Source organism: Astyanax mexicanus, chromosome 25 (assembly GCF_023375975.1).
Source record: "Astyanax mexicanus isolate ESR-SI-001 chromosome 25, AstMex3_surface, whole genome shotgun sequence".
NCBI lineage: Eukaryota > Metazoa > Chordata > Actinopteri > Characiformes > Acestrorhamphidae > Astyanax > Astyanax mexicanus.
In genome coordinates this window covers 6,654,930-6,679,398 of record NC_064432.1, presented here as the reverse complement: position 1 = coordinate 6,679,398, position 24,469 = coordinate 6,654,930, and the positions used below count along the sequence as shown (strand labels likewise).

General features: G+C 38.2%; 2 protein-coding genes across 10 annotated transcripts in view; both read left to right on the top strand.

Moving 5' to 3' along the window:
- klhl5 (kelch-like family member 5) overlaps positions 1-12,668 on the top strand; it is a 55,265-nt gene extending 42,597 nt beyond the window's left edge. For all 3 annotated transcript variants that reach the window (XM_049472594.1, XM_049472593.1, XM_049472592.1), the window contains 6 exons: positions 2,209-2,395; positions 3,217-3,441; positions 4,908-5,070; positions 5,852-6,064; positions 7,055-7,226; positions 8,455-12,668. In XM_049472594.1, coding sequence (XP_049328551.1) covers positions 2,209-2,395; positions 3,217-3,441; positions 4,908-5,070; positions 5,852-6,064; positions 7,055-7,226; positions 8,455-8,511 — 1,017 coding nt within the window. In that variant the 3' untranslated portion in view covers positions 8,512-12,668. The remainder of the gene's footprint in view (positions 1-2,208; positions 2,396-3,216; positions 3,442-4,907; positions 5,071-5,851; positions 6,065-7,054; positions 7,227-8,454) is intronic.
- Positions 10,340-24,469, top strand: part of LOC111190427 (uncharacterized) — a 59,110-nt gene continuing 44,980 nt past the window's right edge. The window contains exons 1-16 of one of the 7 annotated variants that reach the window (XM_049472585.1): positions 10,340-10,427; positions 13,270-13,482; positions 16,158-16,229; positions 18,071-18,160; positions 18,440-18,529; positions 18,792-18,881; positions 19,481-19,570; positions 19,830-19,919; positions 20,081-20,170; positions 20,892-20,981; positions 21,239-21,328; positions 21,490-21,579; positions 21,963-22,049; positions 22,438-22,524; positions 22,641-22,727; positions 23,845-24,433. In XM_049472585.1, coding sequence (XP_049328542.1) covers positions 18,132-18,160; positions 18,440-18,529; positions 18,792-18,881; positions 19,481-19,570; positions 19,830-19,919; positions 20,081-20,170; positions 20,892-20,981; positions 21,239-21,328; positions 21,490-21,579; positions 21,963-22,049; positions 22,438-22,524; positions 22,641-22,727; positions 23,845-24,433 — 1,599 coding nt within the window. In that variant the 5' untranslated portion in view covers positions 10,340-10,427; positions 13,270-13,482; positions 16,158-16,229; positions 18,071-18,131. The remainder of the gene's footprint in view (positions 10,428-13,269; positions 13,483-16,157; positions 16,230-18,070; positions 18,161-18,439; positions 18,530-18,791; positions 18,882-19,480; positions 19,571-19,829; positions 19,920-20,080; positions 20,171-20,891; positions 20,982-21,238; positions 21,329-21,489; positions 21,580-21,962; positions 22,050-22,437; positions 22,525-22,640; positions 22,728-23,844; positions 24,434-24,469) is intronic. The other 6 variants (XM_049472586.1, XM_049472587.1, XM_049472588.1 and 3 more) reach the window with 6 other exon arrangements.

The window sequence follows — 24,469 nt, the reverse complement described above, 5'->3', positions numbered from 1 at the left end:
AATTGTAGCCTTTTTAGTCACACCAAAGACACCCTTGTGCAAGGTAACTGCATTAGTACTTACTGCTGTAGCATTAGCTTTTAGCCTTTCAGCTGTTTCATAAGCTTCTGTGCAGCAGATAGCTGAATCTGTGCTTTCTCTAGTCAGTCTAGCATTAGCGTTTAGACTTGGTCCGCTCCAGGGTCTAAATTAAAAAAAAAATCCTGTCAGAATAAAATAATTGACTATAATAGACCTTCATTTCTACATTTTTACCTAAAATCTTTTGATTACTATACATTATATTATATATTTATTGCTATTCCTTTAGAGATGTGAGTGCGTTTGTGTGTGCATACATGATTTCCAGGGTTGGTACTGTCTGTGTGATTTTTCTGCATTAATATTATGATGTGTGTGTTGAAGATACGTATCTGGGTGTATATTACTCCAGCAGACTTCATTACTGAAAGGTTAGGACACAGAGAAGAGGCTTCCTTCTAATTAAAAACTCTTCCGCCTGCTAGACCATGAGCGAGGGAGGAGATAAACAGAGCAAAAAAAGGGAATGAGGGGATGAGTGCAGCAGGCAGCACCTCGTTAGCATGGCTCTGGGAAGTTGCAGTGTGTAAGAATTAGAATGAGAGAAGAGAGGAAAAGAAAAGTACCTGGAATGAGTGTTCATTTATGGGTAATGTAGTTTGTTGGAGTTTGTTGGAAATAAATGTCCAGATGTATGTTTTTTTGACCCTGTTGAGGGTCAGTGTGGAGGACAGGTTTGTGAGTAATTAGGTTAATTATGGATGAGGAATTTAAATTTTATGGGTAATTTGTTTTTAATACTAGGTGAATATGAAGAACGACCTCCTCCTGCGGGGTATTGTGTAGCCAGAGCTGTGAGTAATTAAATTTTTTTGGCCATAGCTAAAGCAGGGAACAATAAGCTCTTGAGGGGATCCAGTTTTACGCTTAATGGGTTTATTTTTTATGTTTATAAGTTTTGTCAGCTCTGGAGGTCAAAACACTCCTGAGGGACTGTGTGCAGTAAACTTGAGGGCTAATGGGCAGTTTCGTTTTTTGACTGTAGGGTTCAGAAGATACACGAGTCATACATTCCTCAGGGACTCTTTTGCCTAAAGGTTTATGGGTATTGTAGTTTTTTTATTTTATTTATCCATTTTAAAAAACACTATTCAGGTTTAGGTAGAACCAGCACACTCCAATGTATATACTATATATTTGGTGCACTGTACAAAAAAAAGCATTGTTTAAAATAAATATAAAATAAAAAGACAGAAAACTTTGTTCTAGAGTTCTCCTCTACTCCTTTAATCAGTGCCTCAGTGAATGTGTTTAATCTGTCACCAGCTCACCTGATATACCATCATTAGGTACTGATTTACCAAACCAAGTGCTGGGTGACTATAAATACACCTTTGCATTTCATTTGGAAATCAAGGAATTCCAAATCAAGGAGTCTGAAGGAAGAGTGGAGAGACACACAGTTCAAGCTGCTTGAGGTCTAGTGTGAAGTTTCCACCAATCAGTGATGGTTTGGAGAGACATTCTGTCATCTGCTGATGTTGATCCACTGTGTTTTATTATCAAGTCTAAAGTCAGTGCAGTTTTGTTTTCCCGGAACATCTTACAGCACTTTATGCTTCCCTCTGCTACTGACAACTTTTATGAAGATGCAGATTTCATTTTTCTGAATTACTGAAATAAAGGAACCTTTCTATTATTTTCTTTTTTTTTTATAAGGAGAGCTTTGGAGATCACCACAATGATGTAAAAGCACTATTATTTGTATGAATGTTATTTGTATTTTTCTATTATTAGTGTTTTACTGAGTAAATAAACACTTACTGCCTTATTTACTTACAGATTTTAGATTTTTTAGATTCAATTTTTAAAATGTGCTCGAAACATTTGCATACCAGTATATGTATGTGCCTCTAAATTAGCTGTTTAAGATGAGGGACAATAATAAGTAAGTGGAAGTGAGTGTAGTATTTTTGAACACCTGTTACAAGTCAAAAACAAAAATAAATATACATAAATACAGTATATGTAATTGTTTTGGCAGACCTTCTAGTGAATTAATAGGTTTGGGGGTAGTTGAACTTTTCGTCTGCAGCATTTTGCAGATGATTGAGAGCAGTCCCCACATGGCGGACACTATGGAGTGAAGATTTATGAGTAATGTAGAGTATCTTTTTATCTTTATAGTTTTTGGCCGATATGGAAGGCAACCCACTCCTAAGGGACAGTGTGGAGTGTCAGCGGTTGGTCATGGAAGCGATGAAGTATCACTTGTTGCCTGAGAGACGGCCGCTGCTGCAGAGCCCAAGGACGCGTCCCCGGAAGGCCACTGTGGGGGCTCTGTTTGCTGTGGGAGGCATGGATGCCACGAAAGGTAACAGAACACACTGTTTGAGGCATGTTTGCATAAAAACAGTATGGAAGAAGTCATATTTTTGTGTTTTAGGTTAACCTGCGCCTCATATTTTTTATTTTTTATTATCCTATGATGTAGAACTACCAGCTACATGCAGACAAAGCGTAATGTTTGGACTTAATATTCTGTTGTATCACTAGATGTTCTTTCACACCTACATAGTTTCCTTAGTCTGGCAAAAATACATGGTCTTGATCAGATCAAATTAAACCATTAACACTTTTTTTTAGATGCTACAGATTTTCAGAATATTTACAGGAAGTTTGGGCAGGCTAACGTCTCTCGTCAAACATTAAAAGGTGAAAAAAAAACCCAACAAAACAAAAATGAGTGATGGGAGCACACAGGGGCAATTATTACTGCCCCTAGCCTTATTAATATTGAAGGATGAATTTGTTCTATACTGTATGGACAAAAGTAAATGGATACCTCTTCAGTTTTTCTTTTTTTTTTTTTTTTTACCAAAGCCATGCAGTCTGCCCGTGAATCTGAAGCGTTCACTGAAACTGCATTAGATAGATAGTAAACCTACAGCTTAGCTTGTACCTTGGTCTGGACGTTCAGATGTGAAAATGCTTGACATTAAGCAGTTTTTAACAGTTTAACCTAACATTTCCTAGACCTGATCCTGAAGACCTTGCTACCCTGCTTTTCCCTGTTAATAAGTTAGATCATAGTTTATTGGGAGCAATAGTTTATTGTGTAGAAAAGGGTGAACGTTTAAAAAAATACTATTTTAAATGTTTTAACAATTTTCTGACCTCTTTCTTGCTTTTCAGGTGCCACCAGTATTGAGCAGTACTGCCTGCGCAGAGATTCATGGCGGCAGGTGGCAGTGATGAGCGGCCGGCGGCTGCAGTTTGGTGTGGCTGTCCTTGATGATCGACTGTACGTGGTTGGGGGACGGGACGGGCTGAAGACCCTCAACACAGTGGAGTGTTATAACCCCCGGAGTAAAAGCTGGAGTGTCATGCCTCCCATGTCTACACACCGCCACGGACTAGGTTAGCCTCATTTGAATTTTAACTGAGTGTCAAAATTGCCGGCTTCGCTTTGGTGTTTGAGTTTGAGTTGTTTTGCTTGCTTTAGGTTTTTGCTTACAGAGCCTTACATCCATCCACCCTTTTTTATGAGTGTGTGTGGGTGTGGTTTTATAACGTGTTTGGGTGTGTGAGTGTATGTTGCATAATGTTGGGTATTTCTTGCTTGTGTGTGGGGGGAGTTAATGTATGTTATTAATTTGTGTGTAGGATGTCCATGTAACATCAGTGCATAGCTGCATAGCATTACTTAGAGTGTGTTTTGTATTAGTGGGCTTTTGAGGGCATATTTCTCTGTGAAAATGTCAGTAATTATTTACACTATATAGTTACGTAAGTTTTGGGACACTTGCTCTTGTTTCTTCCAAAATCAAGGGTTTTAAAAATAGTTTATCCTACTTTTGTTAGAGTAACTCCAACTAGACCAGAGGAAGCTTGCTGCTAGTCTTTTTAGCACTGATGTGAGAACTTGATTGCATTCAGTGACAAATGTATTAGAGAAATCAGAAAGACGGATAATGACCATCATACCTCATCCCAAGAATTTTGGATGGCACATCATTATTCCAGAGAATGCAGTTCCACTGCTCCACAGCTTAATGCTGGAGGTGCTTTATACCCCGCTAGTCCACACATGGCATTAGGCATGGTGCCAGAAGTTTCATGATTATATGCTCCAGAGTGTTCTATTCTTTGGAAAAGTACCTCTCTACAGTGAGTAGACAAGCTGTAAATATCCATTTACTCACCCATGCCTGCAATGGGTAGAATTTATAGTAACAGGTGTTTACAAATATTTTAAAATATGAGCAATTTAGTATCTGTTAATGTATGACTGTGTGTATTGTAGCAGCAATAATGCATTTGTGTATGAAGTAGTGTCTGTATGTTTTGGCTGAATGTCCACCTGTCAGTTTATTACCTAAAGCTTAAGCACAGTTGGGTTCTGCCTCAGGACAGTGAACCCAAGCAAGTGCCCAAGCAAGAATAGTTCTGAATTTTATTGAGATGTTGTGGCAAGACTTTCAATGGGCAGTTCAAGCTGAAAATCTCCAGTGTGGCTGTATTGAACAATTTTGCTTAGAAAAGAGGGTCAAAACTCACATGCACCAAATGCGTAGAACAAGCAGGTTCAGGGGCAATCTTTCATAAATAGAATTATTATTGCAAATCTGTTTCCATTTAAATGTGGCAAATCTATTTGTCACAGCACTGTATATTTTATTATTTATTTAACCTTTATTTAACCAGGTCAATCCATTGAGACACAATGATCTCTTTTCCAAGGGAGGCCTGGCCAAGACAGCAACCTAAACATCAGTTTCAACATTTAAAACAGACAGTTCACAATTAGTCTGCATTTATTTTGTGTTAATTGAATACTGAATAAAATTAAGTATGTACATTTTGTTCTTTGTGTGTGTGTGTAGGTGTCGCAGTATTGGAAGGGCCAATGTATGCAGTAGGAGGTCATGATGGGTGGAGTTATCTGAGCACAGTGGAGCGCTGGGACCCTCAGGCCAGGCAGTGGAGTTTTGTTGCATCTATGGCAACGCCCCGAAGCACTGTTGGAGTGGCAGTCTTGAACAGCAAGTAAGCACTGATACCACATAAGTGTGTAGCATATACACTAAAAATACAATCAGTTGTTTGCAATCAGCTAGTTGAATTCATCATTGAATTCAGGTGTTCCAGTCACTTTCATGGTGTATTAAACAAAACACCTAGGCATAAAGTCCTCAATACAAAATATACCACAGTCAACGATAATTGGAACCAATTGGGATCAACTCAGTCACAAAGTAGTAGGCCACGCAAAAATAAAAGAACAGGGTCAGCAAAAGCTGAGGCACATAGTGCGCAGAGGTCACCAAATTTCTACCATCAATTGCTACCTCCAAACTTCATGTGGCCTTCAGATAAGCTAAAAAACAGTGAAATGCAAAGCATGCAACCACTGGACTCTAGAGCAATGGAGAAGATTTCTCCAAAGTGATGAGTCACTCTTCTCTGTCTGGCAATCTGATGAATGATATACTTATATACTTATACTTATCTGACTACATTTGGCCAAGTGTAATGTTTGGTAAGGGGGAGGATCCCTTTTCTGTTTCAACATGAATGCGCTTAAAGCCAGTTCCATAAAGAAACAGACGAGCTTAGAGGTTGTTGTGGAAGAACTTAACTGGCATGAACCAAGTCCTGACCTCAACCTTTTAAAACACATTTGTAATGAATTAGAGTGGTCAAGAGCCAACGTTATTGTTGGACCCGTACAAATGAGCTTCTGGAAGTATGGTGAGAAATAGTGTAGATGCATTGCTACAATTTTAGATTTTAGTCAGTCTTCTTTACTTTCTCTCTTTCTCTGCAGGCTCTATGCAGTAGGAGGCAGAGATGGCAGTTCGTGTCTGAAGTCGGTTGAGTGTTTCGATCCTCACACCAACAAATGGAGCGCCTGCGCACCCATGTCCAAGCGCAGAGGTGGCGTTGGCGTGGCAACCTGGAACGGCTTCCTGTATGCCATTGGCGGCCATGACGCCCCTGCATCCAGTCTTACATCTCGACTCTCGGACTGTGTGGAAAGGTGGGAGAACAGTGGACAATCGGTGGTCACTGTTTTTGTCAGTGTTGGTGGTTTTATTAACCTTGGTGAATTAATTTTATGAGGTATTTTTTATTCTCATTATCATTAATATCAACGAAATACACCACACACAAACAAAATGAACATATCCTTTGTGTGTTGTTGAGAAAATCCACTTAATATATATAAGTCTTGAATGGGAGAATAAGATGTATTGGAAACGGATGTGAATGGGAATATGGAGCATCCAGATTCTTGTTTTTAGCTTCTCCATATTCTATTTCTGTGAGTGAGTGAGTGTGTGTGTATGTGTGTGTGTGTGTGTGTGTGTCCATGCACTTGTCTGTCATTGTGAAAGAGTAGTGCATGACTCAAGCTGTGTGTGTTCTCTGTTTTAACTTGTGGTAAAGTGAGCTGTCTGTCTAGCCGTCTGTCAGAAATTTGTTTCTCAAACCCTCCACTCAGTTCAGCTCAGCTTTCCATCACAATCTCTGGTTCTAAAAAAGGCCTGTCACCTTTTGTGTGTGTGTGTGTGTGGTTAGAGTGGAGATGTGGAGTGGACACATGCCTTTACATCTTTTACAGAATTTAACAGCCTTCTGTACTTAGCTAAATACACTAGCATGTCAGAAGTCATGAGACATTGATTATAAACCATTACGTCTGAGGTGTCTTAGGAACCCCGCATGTGTGTAAATTGTGGGGTGGTATCTTGTGAGTAAGTTTAAACACTGGACACTGTGCTCATGGTGAGTGCCAGATAAAAGGTGTCTGGTTTCTGAACCTGGGACTGGTGTCTCTCCTCATTTATTTTAAACTCACTGGTGCCCTCTAGTGGTTTGCAGCCATGTTTTTATTGTAATGAGTGGAATCAGGGTGGCTCTGACACTGTATAAAGGGCATAGTAGTTCAATTAGACATTTACCTACATTTTAATCATTGAGGAAAGTGTTTACAGAAATCACAACAAAGCACCCGTCCTTTTTTCAGGTACGACCCTAAGACAGACATGTGGACGGCAGTAGCTCCGATGAGCGTCAGCAGGGATGCTGTTGGGGTGTGTTTGCTAGGGGACCGCCTCTATGCAGTAGGAGGGTACGATGGGCAGGTGTACTTGAACACAGTGGAAGCCTACGATCCTCAGACCAATGAGTGGACGCAGGTATGTATGATTATCAAATAAATAACTGTAGGTAAACATAAGTATAGTGGAAACAACAAGAGTTTATGAATTAGCCTATCTCTTTAAGGGGCAATGTATTTTGTACTGTTGCAAAAAAAAAAAAAACTATTTCCCCAGCCTTTTTGTTTTGTTCAGACTATTTCAGAAGCTGATCAATGGATCATTAGGAGCAGTGCAGAATGAATGAACGAATTTAGAAGATTTTCTAATGGCTGAATCAATAAATCATTATTGATGGTGTATTCCTTTTAACATTTCTTTTGGCCTTTTAATGTGTAAGAGTTTGTGAGTGTGTACACGTGCATGCTTGTGTCAATTTCTGTTTGTGTGTCTGTCATGTAACTCTTCCCACGCTGTGTCTGATCCTGTTTTGAATTTACACTGTCTGCTTCCTCCCACTACTGTGTGTGTGTATGTGTGTGTATGTGTGTGTGTGTGTGTGTGTGTGTGTGTGTGTTTGATTAGTATGCAACAGCAGTAGTGCTGTCAGATTGGGACTTGCAGTCTGGTCATGTTCATCCATATGGTTTCTTAAACACTCCTCTTTCGGTTTGTGTCTGTGTGTGTGCGCGTAAGCTTGCAAGTGTTTTATTAGTGCATCATTGTAGTGTGTGTGTGTTTGAATGAATGTGTGTACCTTGTTTCCGTAGCATTAGCCTGTAGGTGCACTGAGCTTTTCCTTATTATGTGGTATTTCATATGACTGACAAGAAGAGGAAGCGGTAGTGTGTGTGTGTGTTTGTCAGGGAGTGTCACCTGATTGCACTGCAGTTGCAGACTGAAGAGCACAAGTTCAAACTGTGAAATCTATTTGTGTGTGTGTGTGTGTGTGTGTGTGTGTTTGTGTGTGTGTGGTACAGTTCCTCGTTTTATTATCCTACATATTTATGTTACGTGTATCTGATTACCATAAATCATCTGTGATGCTGTGGAATTAATTTATTGCTTTGATTGTGAATTCAGAATTCAGGTTTTAGCAGTTTATCGAATGTATCTGTGTAATAAATTGGTAAAGTGTAAATAAAAACATTCAGAGTGGTTGAAGATGAAGTGATTTAACACAAACTTAAAGAAACATCAGATTTTAATGTTGTTACAATGATTTAATGTTTTTACATTTAAATGTTGTTACAATGGTTTATTTCAGCACAAAAAGCAAAGTCAAGTAATTATATTTATGAGAATATATATTTTTTGCTTGTTCTAGGTGGCGCCACTGTGCTTAGGTCGAGCGGGAGCCTGCGTGGTTGCTGTGAAACTGTGATGCTGTTGCCCCTGCCAACTGTCTCCATGGTGATCCTTTGTACAGTCCCTCACAACTCTCAACTCATCCTGCACTCATTGGCTGTGAAATCAGGGAGATGGAGCAACAGGACCTGGAGAATGAGCATGCACGCACACACACACACACACACACATATATATACTAGAAGCATAGCAGAACATTAAAATGGCCTGAGTTTTGGGATAAGCATTAATCAACCCACAATCTGTCTGTCTGTCCTCAGTTCAGTCCATGAGTTTTCTGTTTTTCATCCACCAACCTAGAGCTGGGCAATATGACAATATTTTATTGTATTGTAATACATTTGTTATTGTGATAAATAATATGCCACTCTTAATATATTGTGGATATCATCAGTGCCCAAATTAATATTTAATTACAGAAATTCTGATTAGTCCTGTTTAATTGGATGAAGTGCAGCACATTTAATTGAATCTGCTGCTATTAGAACAATTTGTCTGTAAAAGTATGAGTATCTTTTTTTGTGAAAGTTTCTTTAAATATTGTTATACAATATTTTTATCATATTGCCCAGCCTTACACCAATGTGTCCAGTCCTCTTGTCTATCTGTCCATCCACACATTTCGATTTCTTTCTTAACATTTCTGCTCTCTTTTCTTCTCCTCTTCTCTGCTCTTCTGATTAGTTTCTTTGTGAGCCATGTGCTCTTCCTGCTTCTTTATGCGTCTTTTTTCCAATGTGTCTTGCTTGTCAGAGAGTGTGTATGTGGTGTGGTGTGTGTGTGTGTTGTTTCTGCAGTGCTGTGGAAATTGGGGAATCGATTCGAAGCCGAGCAAATTAAAAGTTTGCCAGCGTGACACAGAAACACAGCCAAACATTATTTTTACAGAAAATGATCTGTCATTCTGTGAAGAATAGCAGTGAGTGCAGTGCAATATGGCCTTGGACTGTGTGTATGTGTGTTTGTGTGCAGTATTCATTTTTCATGTTTTCATTTCATTTTGTCATTTTTTTAATTCCATAAATGTGTCTTGGCTGTAGTTCATCTGCTTGTCAGTGTATCTTAGTCTGTCTGTCAGGTAGAGTGTGTGGAAATCCCTGGACACCAGCAAGGTCAGAACAACAGGCGAGCCGCTGCGAGGGTTTATGAGCTTAGAATGAAAATGAAAAGAGCACCTGGGAAGAGAACAGATCCAAACTGAAGCTTTTTTTAAACAGGCTTTTTGTCTTACTCAAAAGCCTGTTGTGCCATTACTGTGACTGGCCGTCACTATTGATTATATTATCATTTTGGGTAATCTACCAGTTATTATGATGCCTGATTAATCAGAGGTTTAAAAAGGGCAAAACAAACAATGTCACTGAGATTTTACTGAATAGTAAGGTTGTGCGATAAATCTTTTTTTAAATTATTATTATTGTTATTGCAAAACAAGTTTTTACAATAAATACAGAAAAAGCTAATTGTAAATGACATCAAACTTAAATAGAATTAGAAATAGAGGCAAGGAGCCGACTGGTCCAGCTGGCTAAAGCGCTGCCACTATGATAGGGAGATCAAAGGTCAAAGCTCGGTCAATTGGCCTTGCTCTCTCTGGGTGGGAAGATGGCACTCCCCCCTGATGCTACTACACAAAGATAATCTGTGTACATGGGAAGCGTTAGGTTAAACAAGTTTGTGTAGCATGAATTCTAACTTCTATACATGCTGTTTTTTAGTTTTTATGTGTTGTCTGTGTGTGTTGCTTCTTGCATCAGCAGCGCTTAGAGACTCGAGGCAGGCCGAATCAGTGGCTTGATTGACAGATTCTTATCCCAAGATGCATTTGAGTTTTCCAGTTGGAAGAAAGAACAGAGCTATCAGCTCCAGGCAATTGGAAAAGAACCACATTTGAGAAAACAGCTTTAAAGAAGTATAAATACTGTCGGAGAGGTAAAGGAGATCTAAAAAGTGTTTTATATTGATGTTGAGTTTAGATGTTGAGTCTCAGTCATATAAGGATCAGAAGTCACGTCAGGAGCCAAAGACACTTAGTGGTCATGTATTTTGTTCCTGAGCTAATTCTATGGACTCGGGACCCATGGTCTCACAGGCTGTGGAGCTATATCCTTTGGACATTTAATTAACTGGTCACTATTATGAAATCGAAGGCTTCTGGGGGTATGCTAATACACAAAGTTTAAAAAATTCAAGTGACCTTCAGCTTTCATCTCCATGGTTGTTAACAGGGAAATTTGCACATTGCTAATTCTAAAGACATTCTTTGTTTACATTTTTTATGCTTTTTTTTTTTTGTTCTTTTCTATTCTTTTCAATTGTAAAATGCTTTTCCACTAAACATTTAGGGGAGTTCCACTTACAAGGTCTGAAAACTAGGTCCCAGCAAATTAGCACAAGTACACAAGGTCCAACGATCTGATTGGTCCAATGATCTAACACTGATTACTACGGTGCTGGTTCAAATCCCAGTCATGCAGCTTGCCATCAGCTGCCAGAGCCCTGAGAGAGCGCGATTGACCTTGCTCTCTCTGGGTGGGTAGATGTCGCTCTTTTCCCTCATTGCTCCTCTGTCTAGCTAAATTAGGAGAAAATGGGAGAAAGAAACACTTTTTTGTGGCCCTGTGGACTAAACTGGAGTTTACAAGGCTGGAGAAGACCGGAAAACAGTTTAAGAATGTGTCCCAATTGCGTATTATATGCTGATGCTGTAAGATATATTCTATATACTAATCTTAATAGTGCCAGAAGTGATAAAACAATGCTATGGCAACATTTAGTGTATCTCTGCAACTTCTTCAGCTGCCATTGTTGCTGTATTGGCATTGTTATATGCCATTTATGTTTGAACATTTTTTCAGATGTGAGTAGCTCTTCCCTTTTCTGTTTTGCATTGCATTGTGCGATGAAAATAGGAGTGATCATTGTAACCACACTCGCAAACTGACTGGTTCTAATTATGTATCTTGGTATTAGTACATAGCACATAATTGGGACACGTCCATAAAAAAAACTAGAAAACGGACCTTTAGGAATGTAATGCTCGAGACATGCATCATTCTTCAGCTGCATTCTTTGCGTTGAAAGCACTTAGAACACATTCAGACATTGTGTAGCACTTTTTGTTCAGTAACACAGGTCACATGTACACACACACAGACATAAACACACACTCCTGCATATATAAAATCTGTATAGTTTGTACAGGTCAGCATTTATTTGCACTAAGAAATACAGTAACCTCTAAACGCAGCCATATTTCATCTCAAGCTGATGTAAACTAGGTTTCAGCTGCTCTTTATCTCTTCACATCCTTAAAAAAACGTATGTACAATAATGCTACAATAATGACACTAAAACTACAGTAAATAAATAAAACTGTTCAGGACCAGTAGAGTAGAGCATACAGACAACCAAGAACAGAATAATTACGTCAGGCCTGTAATATGTAAAATGTACTGTATATCTGTTTGTACAGTGTGTGGGACTGCTTTTTTACAGTGTTGAAATCAGTGCTTTGTTTTGTACAGTGTTGCAGGATGTGCTACTTACAGAGCAGCATTCCTGTTATGTGGAGAAATCTTACAGCTGGATCTTGGTCTTAAGGATGGTAATATTGTGATACTTATTAATATAGCAGGTGTAAAGGTAAAAGAGGGGTAAGGCAGATATGATATTTCAAAGGGCAACTTCTCTGTTAGTTTTCCACTTAAAGCTACATACATGGTTCAGTTCCGTTTTTTTTTCTCGTTTTCAGTTCAGTATGATATGCAGAACATCACCCAACTTCTGAACTGTAACTGTTGAGATTTTCTCAGACATGCTGGACAGGGATTTTAGAAGCTTTCTTTTTTCTCAGAGCCAGCTGGAACATTAAGCATTGATGTTTATACAGTAAACAGGGTTACTCTGACCAGGTACAATTTCTTCTGGATCTAAACCCCCATTGTTATTGTGGATGTACGTGTGAAATGTTTTACAGAAAATAGTGGTGACCAGCAACGGGTTTTCTGTTTTTTTCACAATACTGTGTGAAGAAATGTGTGTGGTATTGGGTTTGTTGGGTGGAAGGGGGGATTAATGAAGGTGCCTGTATTCTTTTGTATTATGAATGACCTTCTAAATATGTTTCATTTCTCTACATTCCATAAAGTAATTCTGTAATCTGTGTACTGAGTTGTAAATAAGATTTTGTAGTAAAACATGAAAGAAACCCTTGTTTTCTCACCTTCCAGTTTATGTTGTTTTTATTTCTGTGTAATTGTTTTTTGGAGTCTATGGAAGGCTAGATTGTAATAGATTTTGAAGCACTGCTGTGAGGATTTGATTGCTTTCAGTGACCAGAGCATTAGTGAGGCCACCACATCCCCAAATCTCCTATAATTCCAAAAGTATTGGATACAGCTCCATCATTCTAGAAAACAGCAGAAAACATTTTTCTGTTTCATCCCCCTCTAGCTAGGCTTTATGTATGGTGCCAATAGGTTCATGTTTATCAGCTCCAAAGGCTCCTGTTCTATAAGCACTGCTTTTTTTTTTACAGGGTCTAGATTAGCTGTGTTTCTTTGTATGCATTTACACATATATGTGTCAGCAAGGAGTGTAAATTAAAATAGCATTCATTATAAGGGATGTCCACAAACATTTGGACATATCGTGACTATACTTTCTTTATTTTTCTATATTTCTATACTTTATGAACTTGAAGATGACATTGTAAGCGTTCAAGGGAATGGTGAAAAAATGGTGAAATTATCATGTTTTGTTGTTTGAACAGAGGAAGGAACTATGCAGGTGCGGAAGCAACAGCTCCAGGCTGAGGTGGTCACTGAGGTCCAGGTATATCAGCCCTTCAGAATTCTCCAGTGCCAGCAACCTAAAGGCCTGCAGTCCCAGCTAGAGACAGAGAAAGAGAGAGGGAGGGACACAGAGAAACAGCACGGCAGACAGTGAAGCCGCAGAGCGTTACTGCAGCTGAGGCAGAGATACAGTTAAGATATTACACAATAATACACACACACTGACGTAAAAAAAAATGTATATATATATGTTTTTAATGTATGTTCTTAAAGCAATTTAAGTAGGTATCTTTAGTGTGTGTGTTCATGGACATCCGTTTGCTCCACTCCTGCCTCACTGTCTCACAGTTCTGCAAAATATGTTGTGTGTATGGGTGGCTGGGTGGGAGTGCTCTCTGGATTGTGTGTGTATATATGGATGGGTGGGGGAGCTCTCTAAATGACAGTGGAGATGACTCTGCAGTCCTCAGAGCTCCGAGTGTGTGTCTGGGTGTGTTCTGTAAGGTCCAGAGTGGAGCTGCAGGAGAAGTCCAGTTTGTGCTCAAAGAATAAAAGGACCTTAAAAACCATCCAACCCTCTATATAAGAGTTTGTATACAGATGGCTATTTTTGAATATACAATACATTAATGAGCCATAACATTAAGACAGATAAGACAGGTGAAAAGTGACAAAGTAGAAGAGTAGAAAGGATGTTGGCAAATTTGACGGATCCAATTCTTGAGGTTAGAAGACTCCAAACTGGGTCAGAATATTTCCAAACTTCCAGTAGATATCATAGGATTTTTCTGGTTTGCAGTGGTCTGTATCTACCAAACTTGATTAGGAAAAGACAGTGACCTGGCAAGCCTTACTAACGATATCAATGGAGGCTTCACCTCATAACTTGAGCAGGTGGTGTTAATGTTGTGGCATATCAGTGTGTACACTTTTTTAACCATCACCTTACCACTGTTTTACTGGAGTTCAAAGTCAATCAGCTGTCTCCCTCTGGTGGACAAGTAATGCAATTATAATAAATGCACTGCTCTCTCCACAGTGTTTCTTAGACATGCTCCTGAAGGCCCCACTGCCCTGCACATTTTTGTGTTTATCCTTCTTTAGCACATAACTCAATATTGGACAGTTAATGATCTTATTTGTTGGCTCAGGTGTATAGGAAAGCAGGGAAAACACTATAAAGTTCAGGGCAGATGGCCTGGGTTGAGAAAAACTGCAACTAATATTAGCTGCAGTCCAATCTGAAGGCAGCTGAAGCATAGTGACAATAAAAAGACAACAAACAAAATGCATAAGGTTACAAGAGAAAACTTCAAAGTTGGTACTAGTGCTTTTAGCTTATTATTGATGTTTTTAAAGTAAACAGGGTTACAGTGACTAGGTACAATTCCTTCATTCCATGTTTTTAACTGGTGAGCTGGTGAAATGCATAATGGGATTCCCTTTGTGTTAGGGATACATCTTTATTATTAAATCGTATGTGTGTGTGTGTGTGTGTGTGTGTGTGTGTATAAATATATATATATATATATATATATATATATATATATATATATATATATATATATACACTAGTGTTTATTTAATATTCAATTATTAGGTCTACAGTCTACAGTCAGGGCACTTCTAATGTTTCCATTCAGCTACTTCTGTTTAAAACGGCATATATATATAATTCTGTTAAGAGCGGCTAGACTAACTAAAGGCAGGACTAACTACAAAAACACATAAATGTGTTTAAACTGTTAATATAGTATTTTGTGAAATACTACAGATTCTGTTTCACCGCTGTTCAGGACTGTAAATCGCGCTACGTTAACCGTTGGCACCGCAGTTTCCGCCTTCTTTTGACAGATCTGTTGATGGCCAGCTGAAAATCTGGCTGATGATTGGCTTAATAAAAAGTGATTGACAACGAAAGTGTAGTATCTGATCGGCTGCAGTTGAAAATGCAGCTATGCTCCGCCCTTTACCCACGCCTACTGGGGGCTACGGTCTGCAGCATTACATACTTGGGGCTGCAACGTTACCCTTCCCGGTAATTCAGATCCAGCCCCGCCCCTCTGGAGTTGTAGTTCTAGAACCGAAACTGAAACTTAAGCGAGGAATGTTTTACAAATGCGTGTCCGGACAGGGTGAGTAAAAACTTCATTTTTATGGCTATTAATGTGGCTGTATGTGGAAGGTATGATATTAAGAACATATAAAAGGTGACATGAGTTAGTTAAGGGGTCGTTACTGTTGGAGAAATTAGTATATATCCATAAAAACTGAACTGCGTCAGACTGAGCAAAATGGAGTCAGATAACTTCAGCTCGTGAAGCTAAATTACCATCTGTAACGTCTGAAATATCTGAATTCCGAGTTTTATATATAAACTCCTGTTTGTTTCTCAGATATCACTGTGTTTGTCTGATATATGATATATTTAACCAAAATTGCTGATTATAAAAACCATTGACTTATAAAGGAAAATCATGAAAATTATCAAGGTTGCCCAAACCTTTTCATACCACTGTATATACTACCTGTACCCAAGAACAATTCTGTGTTCATTTAGGGGGTATCAGAGTAACCCAACATTGCTGATGTTATCCTTCAGCTTTTTACTTCACTGTGTGAATGGGGATTCAGTAAGGGGTGGAGGAGATGTGCATACAGATTTTCCACTTGCTTGACCTTTTTTTTTTTTTTTTTACCAATACTGGTATTAAGTAAACGCCCTCGGTTTAAAAAACGTGCATCATAATAGCATGTTATGCAGTGGAACTGGTTACTGCTGCAACCCTGGTGTACACAAAATATACCAAATATCAAATGGTTATTTATGTTTAATTATATTAACTACACTCCTTTTCTTTACAAGGACCCCTCACCATGACCTCCCGTATCGCCATGGGCCCATAAGACAGCAGGACCTACACCCCCCACCGCCAAGGTAAGTCTCTAATGAATAGGAACATACAATAAGTCCTTATCATCACAGATATGAAAAAAGATTTTAGAAGACTTTTGTAATAGTACAAGGATTACTCTGATTCTACCATTAAAAAAAATAATACTGGAAAGAAAGAAGGATACTTTTAACCCTTTAAGGTCCAAGGGTATTTTCTTAATTTAATCTTAATTATGTATATCTTAAAGGTCTGATTCCATCTTTTATTATTTCATTGTAAAATGTCTAGTTGTGGTCTCTAGTATGAATGAATGCCATGTGAGCAGTTTTGTGTGAAAAAAAAAGTGCTCAGGTGTTTTTATTCAGCCCTGCTTTTAGATGAAATAGTGGTCACTGAATGAAGACAGGTTTTGGGCTCTTGCTCACACATGCAAATATATCTTATTGTCTATATAAAGTCAGTTTTACAGCTCTAAAACTTAAAGGACAAAATGTTTTCAGAGACACAGCTTAACTTAACAATAAACTTCACTAAATGTACCAATATGTAACTATTTTTCAGTACTAAATGATAAAATGATCAGAATGTATCATCAGATATTAAGGAAACATGTTGAGTGAAAGCACTGGCAGCTCTTGTCCGCAGGTATTCACCCCGTACTTTCCCTTTTTTAAGTTTTCACTCTGTCCAGGAGTTTTGTGTTTGTTTTGTCCTCTGTCCCCCCTGCTGCTCGTTCCCCAACACTTACCTCAACCCTGAAGTTGCCAGCACCCACACTACACAGCGAAAGGTGCTGCAGCAAAAAAGCTAGCAGAGCTGCTTCAGTTAAACCTCAACATGTTTTAAAAAAGCTCAGTGACCAAAGAAAGATTATAACAAGAGGCTAGCCTATTCAGTCAGGTAATTAATTACCACCACTAGATGTGCTTACTAGGGACTGGTGTTTAAATTAATTTAAAAATTTAGTGTTCACATTTATATCACCTGATCTGAGTGCAGCTGGGATTAAAAGACAGAGGATATCTGAGAGAGATAGATAGATTAGCAAGGTTAGCTAAAGTGATCTGAATGTGCTGGAAAATACAGTCATGCTACACATTTTGAGGTGAGCTGCAATCAGTCACGACGAAGGAGCAGCCATGTCACATCTGATTAATACCTCGGCAGTGATGAGTACTCCAAAATATACGCCAGAAACCGATAATTAGTCTCTATACTTACTCAGTTTAGCTCTCGGTGTGTTTATATATTCAGTGATTTGTTACTTCCAAAACGATTAATGGAAAACGTTACTTATGGCCATCCGTAGAAACTATTCAACTATTTAGCTGTTTAGCAGTCAATATAATGCTAGATACAGGTTTTAGAAAAGTCTCTTTCCATTCTCTGTCTCTCCTACCAGTCTAAACTGGCTTTGCTGAGCTAAGCAGTTAGCAAGTATATGTTGGATCAACATCATTGTTTACCTTGGCATGACATTGGCTAAACACGTTGGTTCAGCGTCATTTTGGCCAGTGGGCCTACATTGGCCTGACGTTGGGTGCCAACCAACTTGTAATTTTCGTTTATACAGACTGGTTTTACGCAGTAAATATGCTAGCATCACACATGCACAATTGCCATGTTCCAGCCATGCTCCAATATTCATGTGTGAGATTTGGGCTGTTTGGGAATAAGCTAAAGACCAACAAGGAGCTGAAGTTGGAGAATCGTTGGCATTTTAACGCTGACCTCCGCTCCTTAACGGCCGTTATATATACCGTTGATATACCCTATATTGAATAGTCATGTTTACAAGGGTAACTAGCTTCTACTGGTGTGCTTTCACATGTTCATTCATGTGGAGGATTTTTTAATAATAAACATTTTATTTTTCCTACAGAGCGATGCTTTTAGCAGCATCTCCAGCTCCAACACATTCATCTGATGCATCTGACTAGTCAATGGATCGACCTGTCACGTTTAAACAGGGGTATGTTTTAAAGTTTTCAGATCAAAAGTTGAAAATTACAATATATCACTGTATAAATATGTTGTCCCACCCTTAATGCCTAGATTGTTAAATATTTGAGCAAAAACACACCAACATGTTTAGTAGTCTTAGCTGCTACTGTTACACGTGGAAATCAGTTTTGATCAGATGTACCACAGAAGACTTACGTGTGCAAAGATTTGGACATGTTTCTCACATTACAGCGTAGTTGTTCATATGGATGATGTTTTAATAACAAACACTTTATTGTTCCTACAGAGCGATGTTTGATGCAGCATCTCCAGCTCCAACATGTGCATCTGATGCATCTGACCAATCAATGGATCGACCTGTCACGTTTAAACAGAGGTATGTTTTTAGAGAATACAATCTACATGTGCAAGGATTGATAAATTTAACACTGAATTAAATTTCTCGAACTCCAGTTTCACCCAGGAGCCCTAATGCTTCCAAAGAGCTTGTGCTGAAGTCTTTTTTTTATGTAATACTGTTGAAAATAGTCATGTTTACAAGAGTAACTAGCTTCTACTGATGTGCTTTCACTCACATAATAGCATGTTCATTCATGTGGAGGATTTTTTTAATAATAAACATTTTATTTTTCCTACAGAGCGATGCTTTTGGCAGCATCTCCAGCTCCAACACATTCATCTGATGCATCTGACAGGTCAATGGATCGCCCTGTCACATTTAAACAGGGGTATGTTTTTAAGTTTTCGGATCAAAAATTGAAAATTACAATATATCACTGTATGAATATATTGTCCTACCCTCAATGCCTAGATTGTTAAATATTTGATCAAAAACACACCAACATGTTTAGTAATCTTAGCTGCTACTGTTACACGTGGAAATCAGTTTTGATCAGATGTAACACAGAAGACTTTATACCAAAGAAACCTCTTTCTTCACTTTTATTAAAACTCTTTAAACAGAATGAAGCTTGAAGCAGTGGTCAAATTCAGTTGGTTTATTTTAGTAGGCACTGCACTCTTAATTCATATTGTTTCAAATTGTGTTTTCTACTTACTCCCTCTGTGGAGCATGTGTATTAACAGCTTCAAGGTAAATTCTTTTTAAGATATATTTATTTATTTATTTTTTTTAATTTAGTGCTGTAGAAGTGTAAGGAATGTGTTGGTACTGAATTATTGCATTTTATATATGTAATGCTTCGTTTCTCACAGCTATCAGAAAACACACGCTACGTGTGCAAAGATTTGGACATGTTTCTCACATTACAGCGTAGTTGTTCATATGGATGATGTTTTAATAACAAACACTTTATTGTTCCTACAGAGTGATGCTTGAAGCAGCATCTCCAGCTCCAACACGTGCATCTGATGCATCTGACCAATCAATGGATCGACCTGTCACGTTTAAACAGAGGTATGTTTAAGAGAATACAATCTACATGTGCAAGGATTGATAAATTTAACACTGAATCAAATTTCTCAAACTCCAGTTTCACCCAGGAGCCGTAATGCTTCCAAAGAGCTTGTGCTGAAGTCTTTTTTTTTGTAATACTGTTGAAAATAGTCACGTTTACAAGAGTAACTAGCTTCTACTGGTGTGCTTTCACTCACATTATAGCATGTTCATTCATGTGGAGGATTTTTTAATAATAAACATTTTATTGTTCCTACAGAGCGATGCTTTTAGCAGCATCTCCAGCTCCAACATATGCATCTGATGCATCTGACCGTTCAATGGATCGACCTGTCACGTTTAAACAGAGGTATGTTTTTAAGTTTTCAGATCAAAACCCTGACCCATCAGGTTAACCAGCTTCTACAGGTGTGCTTTAATAAAATCATTCTTTAGACATGTTTCTCACATTACAGCATGGTTGTTCATATAGAGGATGTTTCAATAATAAATATTTAATTTTTCCTACAGTGTGATGCTTGATGCAGCATCTCCAGCTCCAACATGTACATCTGATGCATCTGACCATTCAATGGATCGACCTGTCACATTCAAACAGAGGTATGTTTTTAGTTTTCAGATCAACACCTGAAAAATCCAATATATTACTGTATTAATATATTGTCCTGTATAAAATATTTGCCTAAAAACACACCAATATGTTTAGTGATCTTAGCTGCTACTGTAACACATGGCAATCAGTTTTGATCAGATTTAGCAAAATACTGACACCAGAGGAGCCTCTTTCATTGCGCTTGGTTCTGTTACATTTGACTCTTGTATTTGTTCCCATTTGTGATTTTAAAACACTTTTTAAAACAGAATAAAGCTAGAATCAGCATTTCAGTTCCAACATGTGTATCTGATACATCTGATCATTCAATGAATCGTCCTGTCGCATTTTAGTATGACCACATATCTGTTTTCTAACAATAGAAATTCAGTGGCTTTATTTTAGAAAGCACTGCACTCTTGATTTATATTGCTTCAAATTGTGTTTTCTACATACTCTGTCTGTGGAGTTTAGCTTTAAGCTGAATTCTTCTTGATATAATTTTTTTTTATATAAAATTCTTCAACTTAGTGCTGTAGGATTGTAAGAAATGCACTGGTACTGAATCATTGTATTTTATAGACATAATGTTAGTCTATAAAATAATAAATAATTAGCCATCAGAGAATACATTCTAAATGTGCAAATATTTGGACATGTTTCTCACATTACAGCGTAGTTGGTCATATGGAGGATGTTTTAATAACAAACACTTTATTGTTCCTACAGAGCGATCCTTGATGCAGCATCTCCAGCGCCAACATGTGCATCTGATGGATCTGACCAATCAATGGATCGACCTGTCACGTTTAAACAGAGGTATGTTTAAGAGAATACAATCTACATGTGCAAGGATTGATAAATTTAACACTGAATTAAATTTCTCAAACCCCAGTTTCACCCAGGAGCCGTAATGCTTCCAAAGAGCTTGTGCTGAAGTCTTTTTTTGTAATACTGTTGAAAATAGTCACGTTTACAAGAGTAACTAGCTTCTACTGGTGTGCTTTCACTCACATTATAGCATGTTCATTCATGTGGAGGATTTTTTAATAATAAACACTTTATTTTTCCTACAGAGCGATGCTTTTAGCAGCATCTCCAGCTCCAACATATGCATCTGATGCATCTGACCGTTCAATGGATCGACCTGTCACGTTTAAACAGAGGTATGTTTTTAAGTTTTCAGATCAAAACCCTGACCCATCAGGTTAACCAGCTTCTACAGGTGTGCTTTAATAAAATCATTCTTTAGACATGTTTCTCACATTACAGCATGGTTGTTCATATAGAGGATGTTTCAATAATAAATATTTAATTTTTCCTACAGTGTGATGCTTGATGCAGCATCTCCAGCTCCAACATGTACATCTGATGCATCTGACCATTCAATGGATCGCCCTGTCACATTCAAACAGAGGTATTTTTAGTTTTCAGATCAACACCTGAAAAATCCAATATGTTACTGTATTAATATATTGTCCCACCATTAATGCCTAGATTGTTAAATACTTCCTCTAAAACACACCAACATGTTTACATACAGGGCCCTATTTTAGCTATCTTTTGACGAGCCTTCAACCGCCGACCATGCCCCTTGATTTAGGGTGTCAGTGTGTCTTTGCTATTGTAAGGTCACAGTGAGCATTGTGGCATGCCTTGCACACAGTGTGTAATCATGGTAATCATTTCAGACCAGATGTAACACCAAAGACTAACACCAGAGAAACCTTTCTTTATGTTTCTTTAGCTCTTCTATTAGTTCCAAGTTGTGATTTTAAAACGTTTTACTTTTTAAAACAGAATGAAGCCAGAGCCAGCATCTCCAGCTCCAACATGTGCATCTGATGCATCTGACCATTCAATGGATCGACCTGTCACGTTTAAAAGGTGTTCTTATTTTCAGTAAACAAATTATTTATTTTAGTACAACCACATAGCTGTTTCCCGCAATGGAAATTTAGTGGCTTTATTTTAGTACAGCAATAAACAGAATGGCTTCTTGTGAGGCATGCTTATTAATCTTCATTGATTTACAATGAACAATTTTGTATGTCATATCTCACCAAGAGGTACAGTACCTAAAATGTAGCCTCTGAGAAACTTTTTATCCGGCAGCAGAGAAAGCACTTTTAGGCCCTTCTGTGGCAAGACCCTATGTCTAATTAGCCAATCCTGTAAAAAAAACTGACATTTTTATACATTTCTCAGGCTGTAACTTTGTTTTTTTGTATTTGTTCCAATTTGTGATTTTAAATAATTTTGCCTTTCAACACAGAATAAAGCTAGAACCAGCATCTCCAGCGCCAACATGTGCATCTGATTCATCTGATCATTCAATGGATCGACCTGTGACGTTTAAAAGGTGTTTTTAGATTTTTCACTACACAAATTCTTATTTGAAGTCATTTATTTTTTTATTTCTTACTCTTGTATATAATCTTGTTTATTCTTGTAAACTTTGCAATCTCTTCTTTTTAGACCATCACCAGCTCCTACCTCCATTTCTATGAGGGGACATTTGACAAAGCAACCACTTTTGTTTAACAGAGGCGAAGATACTATTGGGTAAACATTGTAACACGAATTTCTGGTCTTGTTTTGTTTTATTTCCACAGTGTTTCTGTTGAGAACATGCTATTTGTTTGATTGAACAAACACATTTTGTATATATGAAGAGTTTGGTTCCAAAACGCTATAAATCCATTTTTATCAATTTGAGTAAAAAAGGGTTTTCTTTAGCAAGAAAGTGGTAGGCTAAAAAAAAAAAAACACCGTTTTCTGTTTCAAACTATCAAATACCATACTAAGGTTAAAATAACACAAAAAAAATTAAATCAAGGTTTTAATATTTAAAGATTTATTTTTAAAAATAATTCATTTTTTCGCAAAACGCAATAAATCCATGCCAAGTTTTTTTTTTTTTCAAAATGTCTTCTATATCCCTTGGCATCAATAGAAAATTGTTTTTTTTTTACTGAAAATGTGCAAAATACAATCATAAATAACAGTAAATTGTACATCTGAATATAATAGTTTGACCATTGGGCCTAAAAACACAAATTTCAAAACATTTCTTTTCGAAAAAGTGCAAACTTTCATTAACGAACAAGACATTAACAAGACTATAAAATCCCCAAAATCACGTTACATTCATGTGCTGTAGTGTAGTGTAGTGTGGTGTAGTATAGTGTGTATAGTGTGTGTGTGTGTGTGTGTGTGTGTGTGTGTGTGTGTGTCTGTGTGTGTCTGCAGATGACAGCCGGCATTTTCCCCTCCTGAATGCCTCATTTTCTTTACCTTTTCACGTCCATGAGACTTTTTTGATGGCTTTCTCTTTTTTTTCAATAACTGCTTCACGAACAGGCTCCTCTATACCATCAAAACCGTTCATTTTCGCGGACTTTGAGAGTGAAAAACGAAAGTGAAAGTAGGGTACACGAAATGCCGACAGGGCGCGTTCTATGATGTTTACATTCTATAGCTCGTAGAATGCTGCACTGTGATTGGATGAGGGGAGATGTGGCGTTCTGCGGGAAATCAAGACTGGCGTTTGGAATCAAACTCTTCATATGCACTGTTTAGACACTGTTTAGGACCAGCATGAATTAGTTTAATTTTTATTCTTAAGTCATAGTTTGCTAAAGGCTCTGTTCTGTGATTATTATGTTTGTAATAAACACAGCGAGTTATCAGCCTGCCTGCTGACGGAGGACCACTTCAGATGTCCAGTGTGTTCAGATGTGCTGAAGGAGCCGGTCTCCATCCCCTGTGGACACAGTTACTGTAAGACCTGCATCCAGACCTACTGGAACAAACCAACCCATGAAGGAAGCTACTCCTGCCCTCAGTGTAGGAAGAGATTTAGAACTCGTCCTGCACTGAACCCAAACTCAGCTCTGGCTACAGTGGTGCAGAAACTGCAGCTGGCCGGCTTCAGTCCTGCTCTTCCTGCTCACTGCTACGCTGGACCTGGAGATGTGTCCTGTGATTTCTGCACTGGGAGAAAACTCAGAGCAGTGAAGTCCTGTCTGACCTGTGCTGCATCTTACTGTGAAACCCACGTGAAGCAGCACTACACTGTAGCAGCTCTGCAGAGACACAGACTGGTGGAGGCCACTGGAGATCTGGAACAGAGACTCTGCAAGCTGCACCAAAGAGCTCTGGAGGTTTTCTGCAAAACTGACCAGATCTTTATATGTTTTATCTGTACGATGGTGGACCACAAAGGACATGAGACTGTTCTGTCTAATAGTGAAGATTCTGCTGTTGAGGTGGGTTTTTTTTTTAACATAGTAGGCTACAACTTG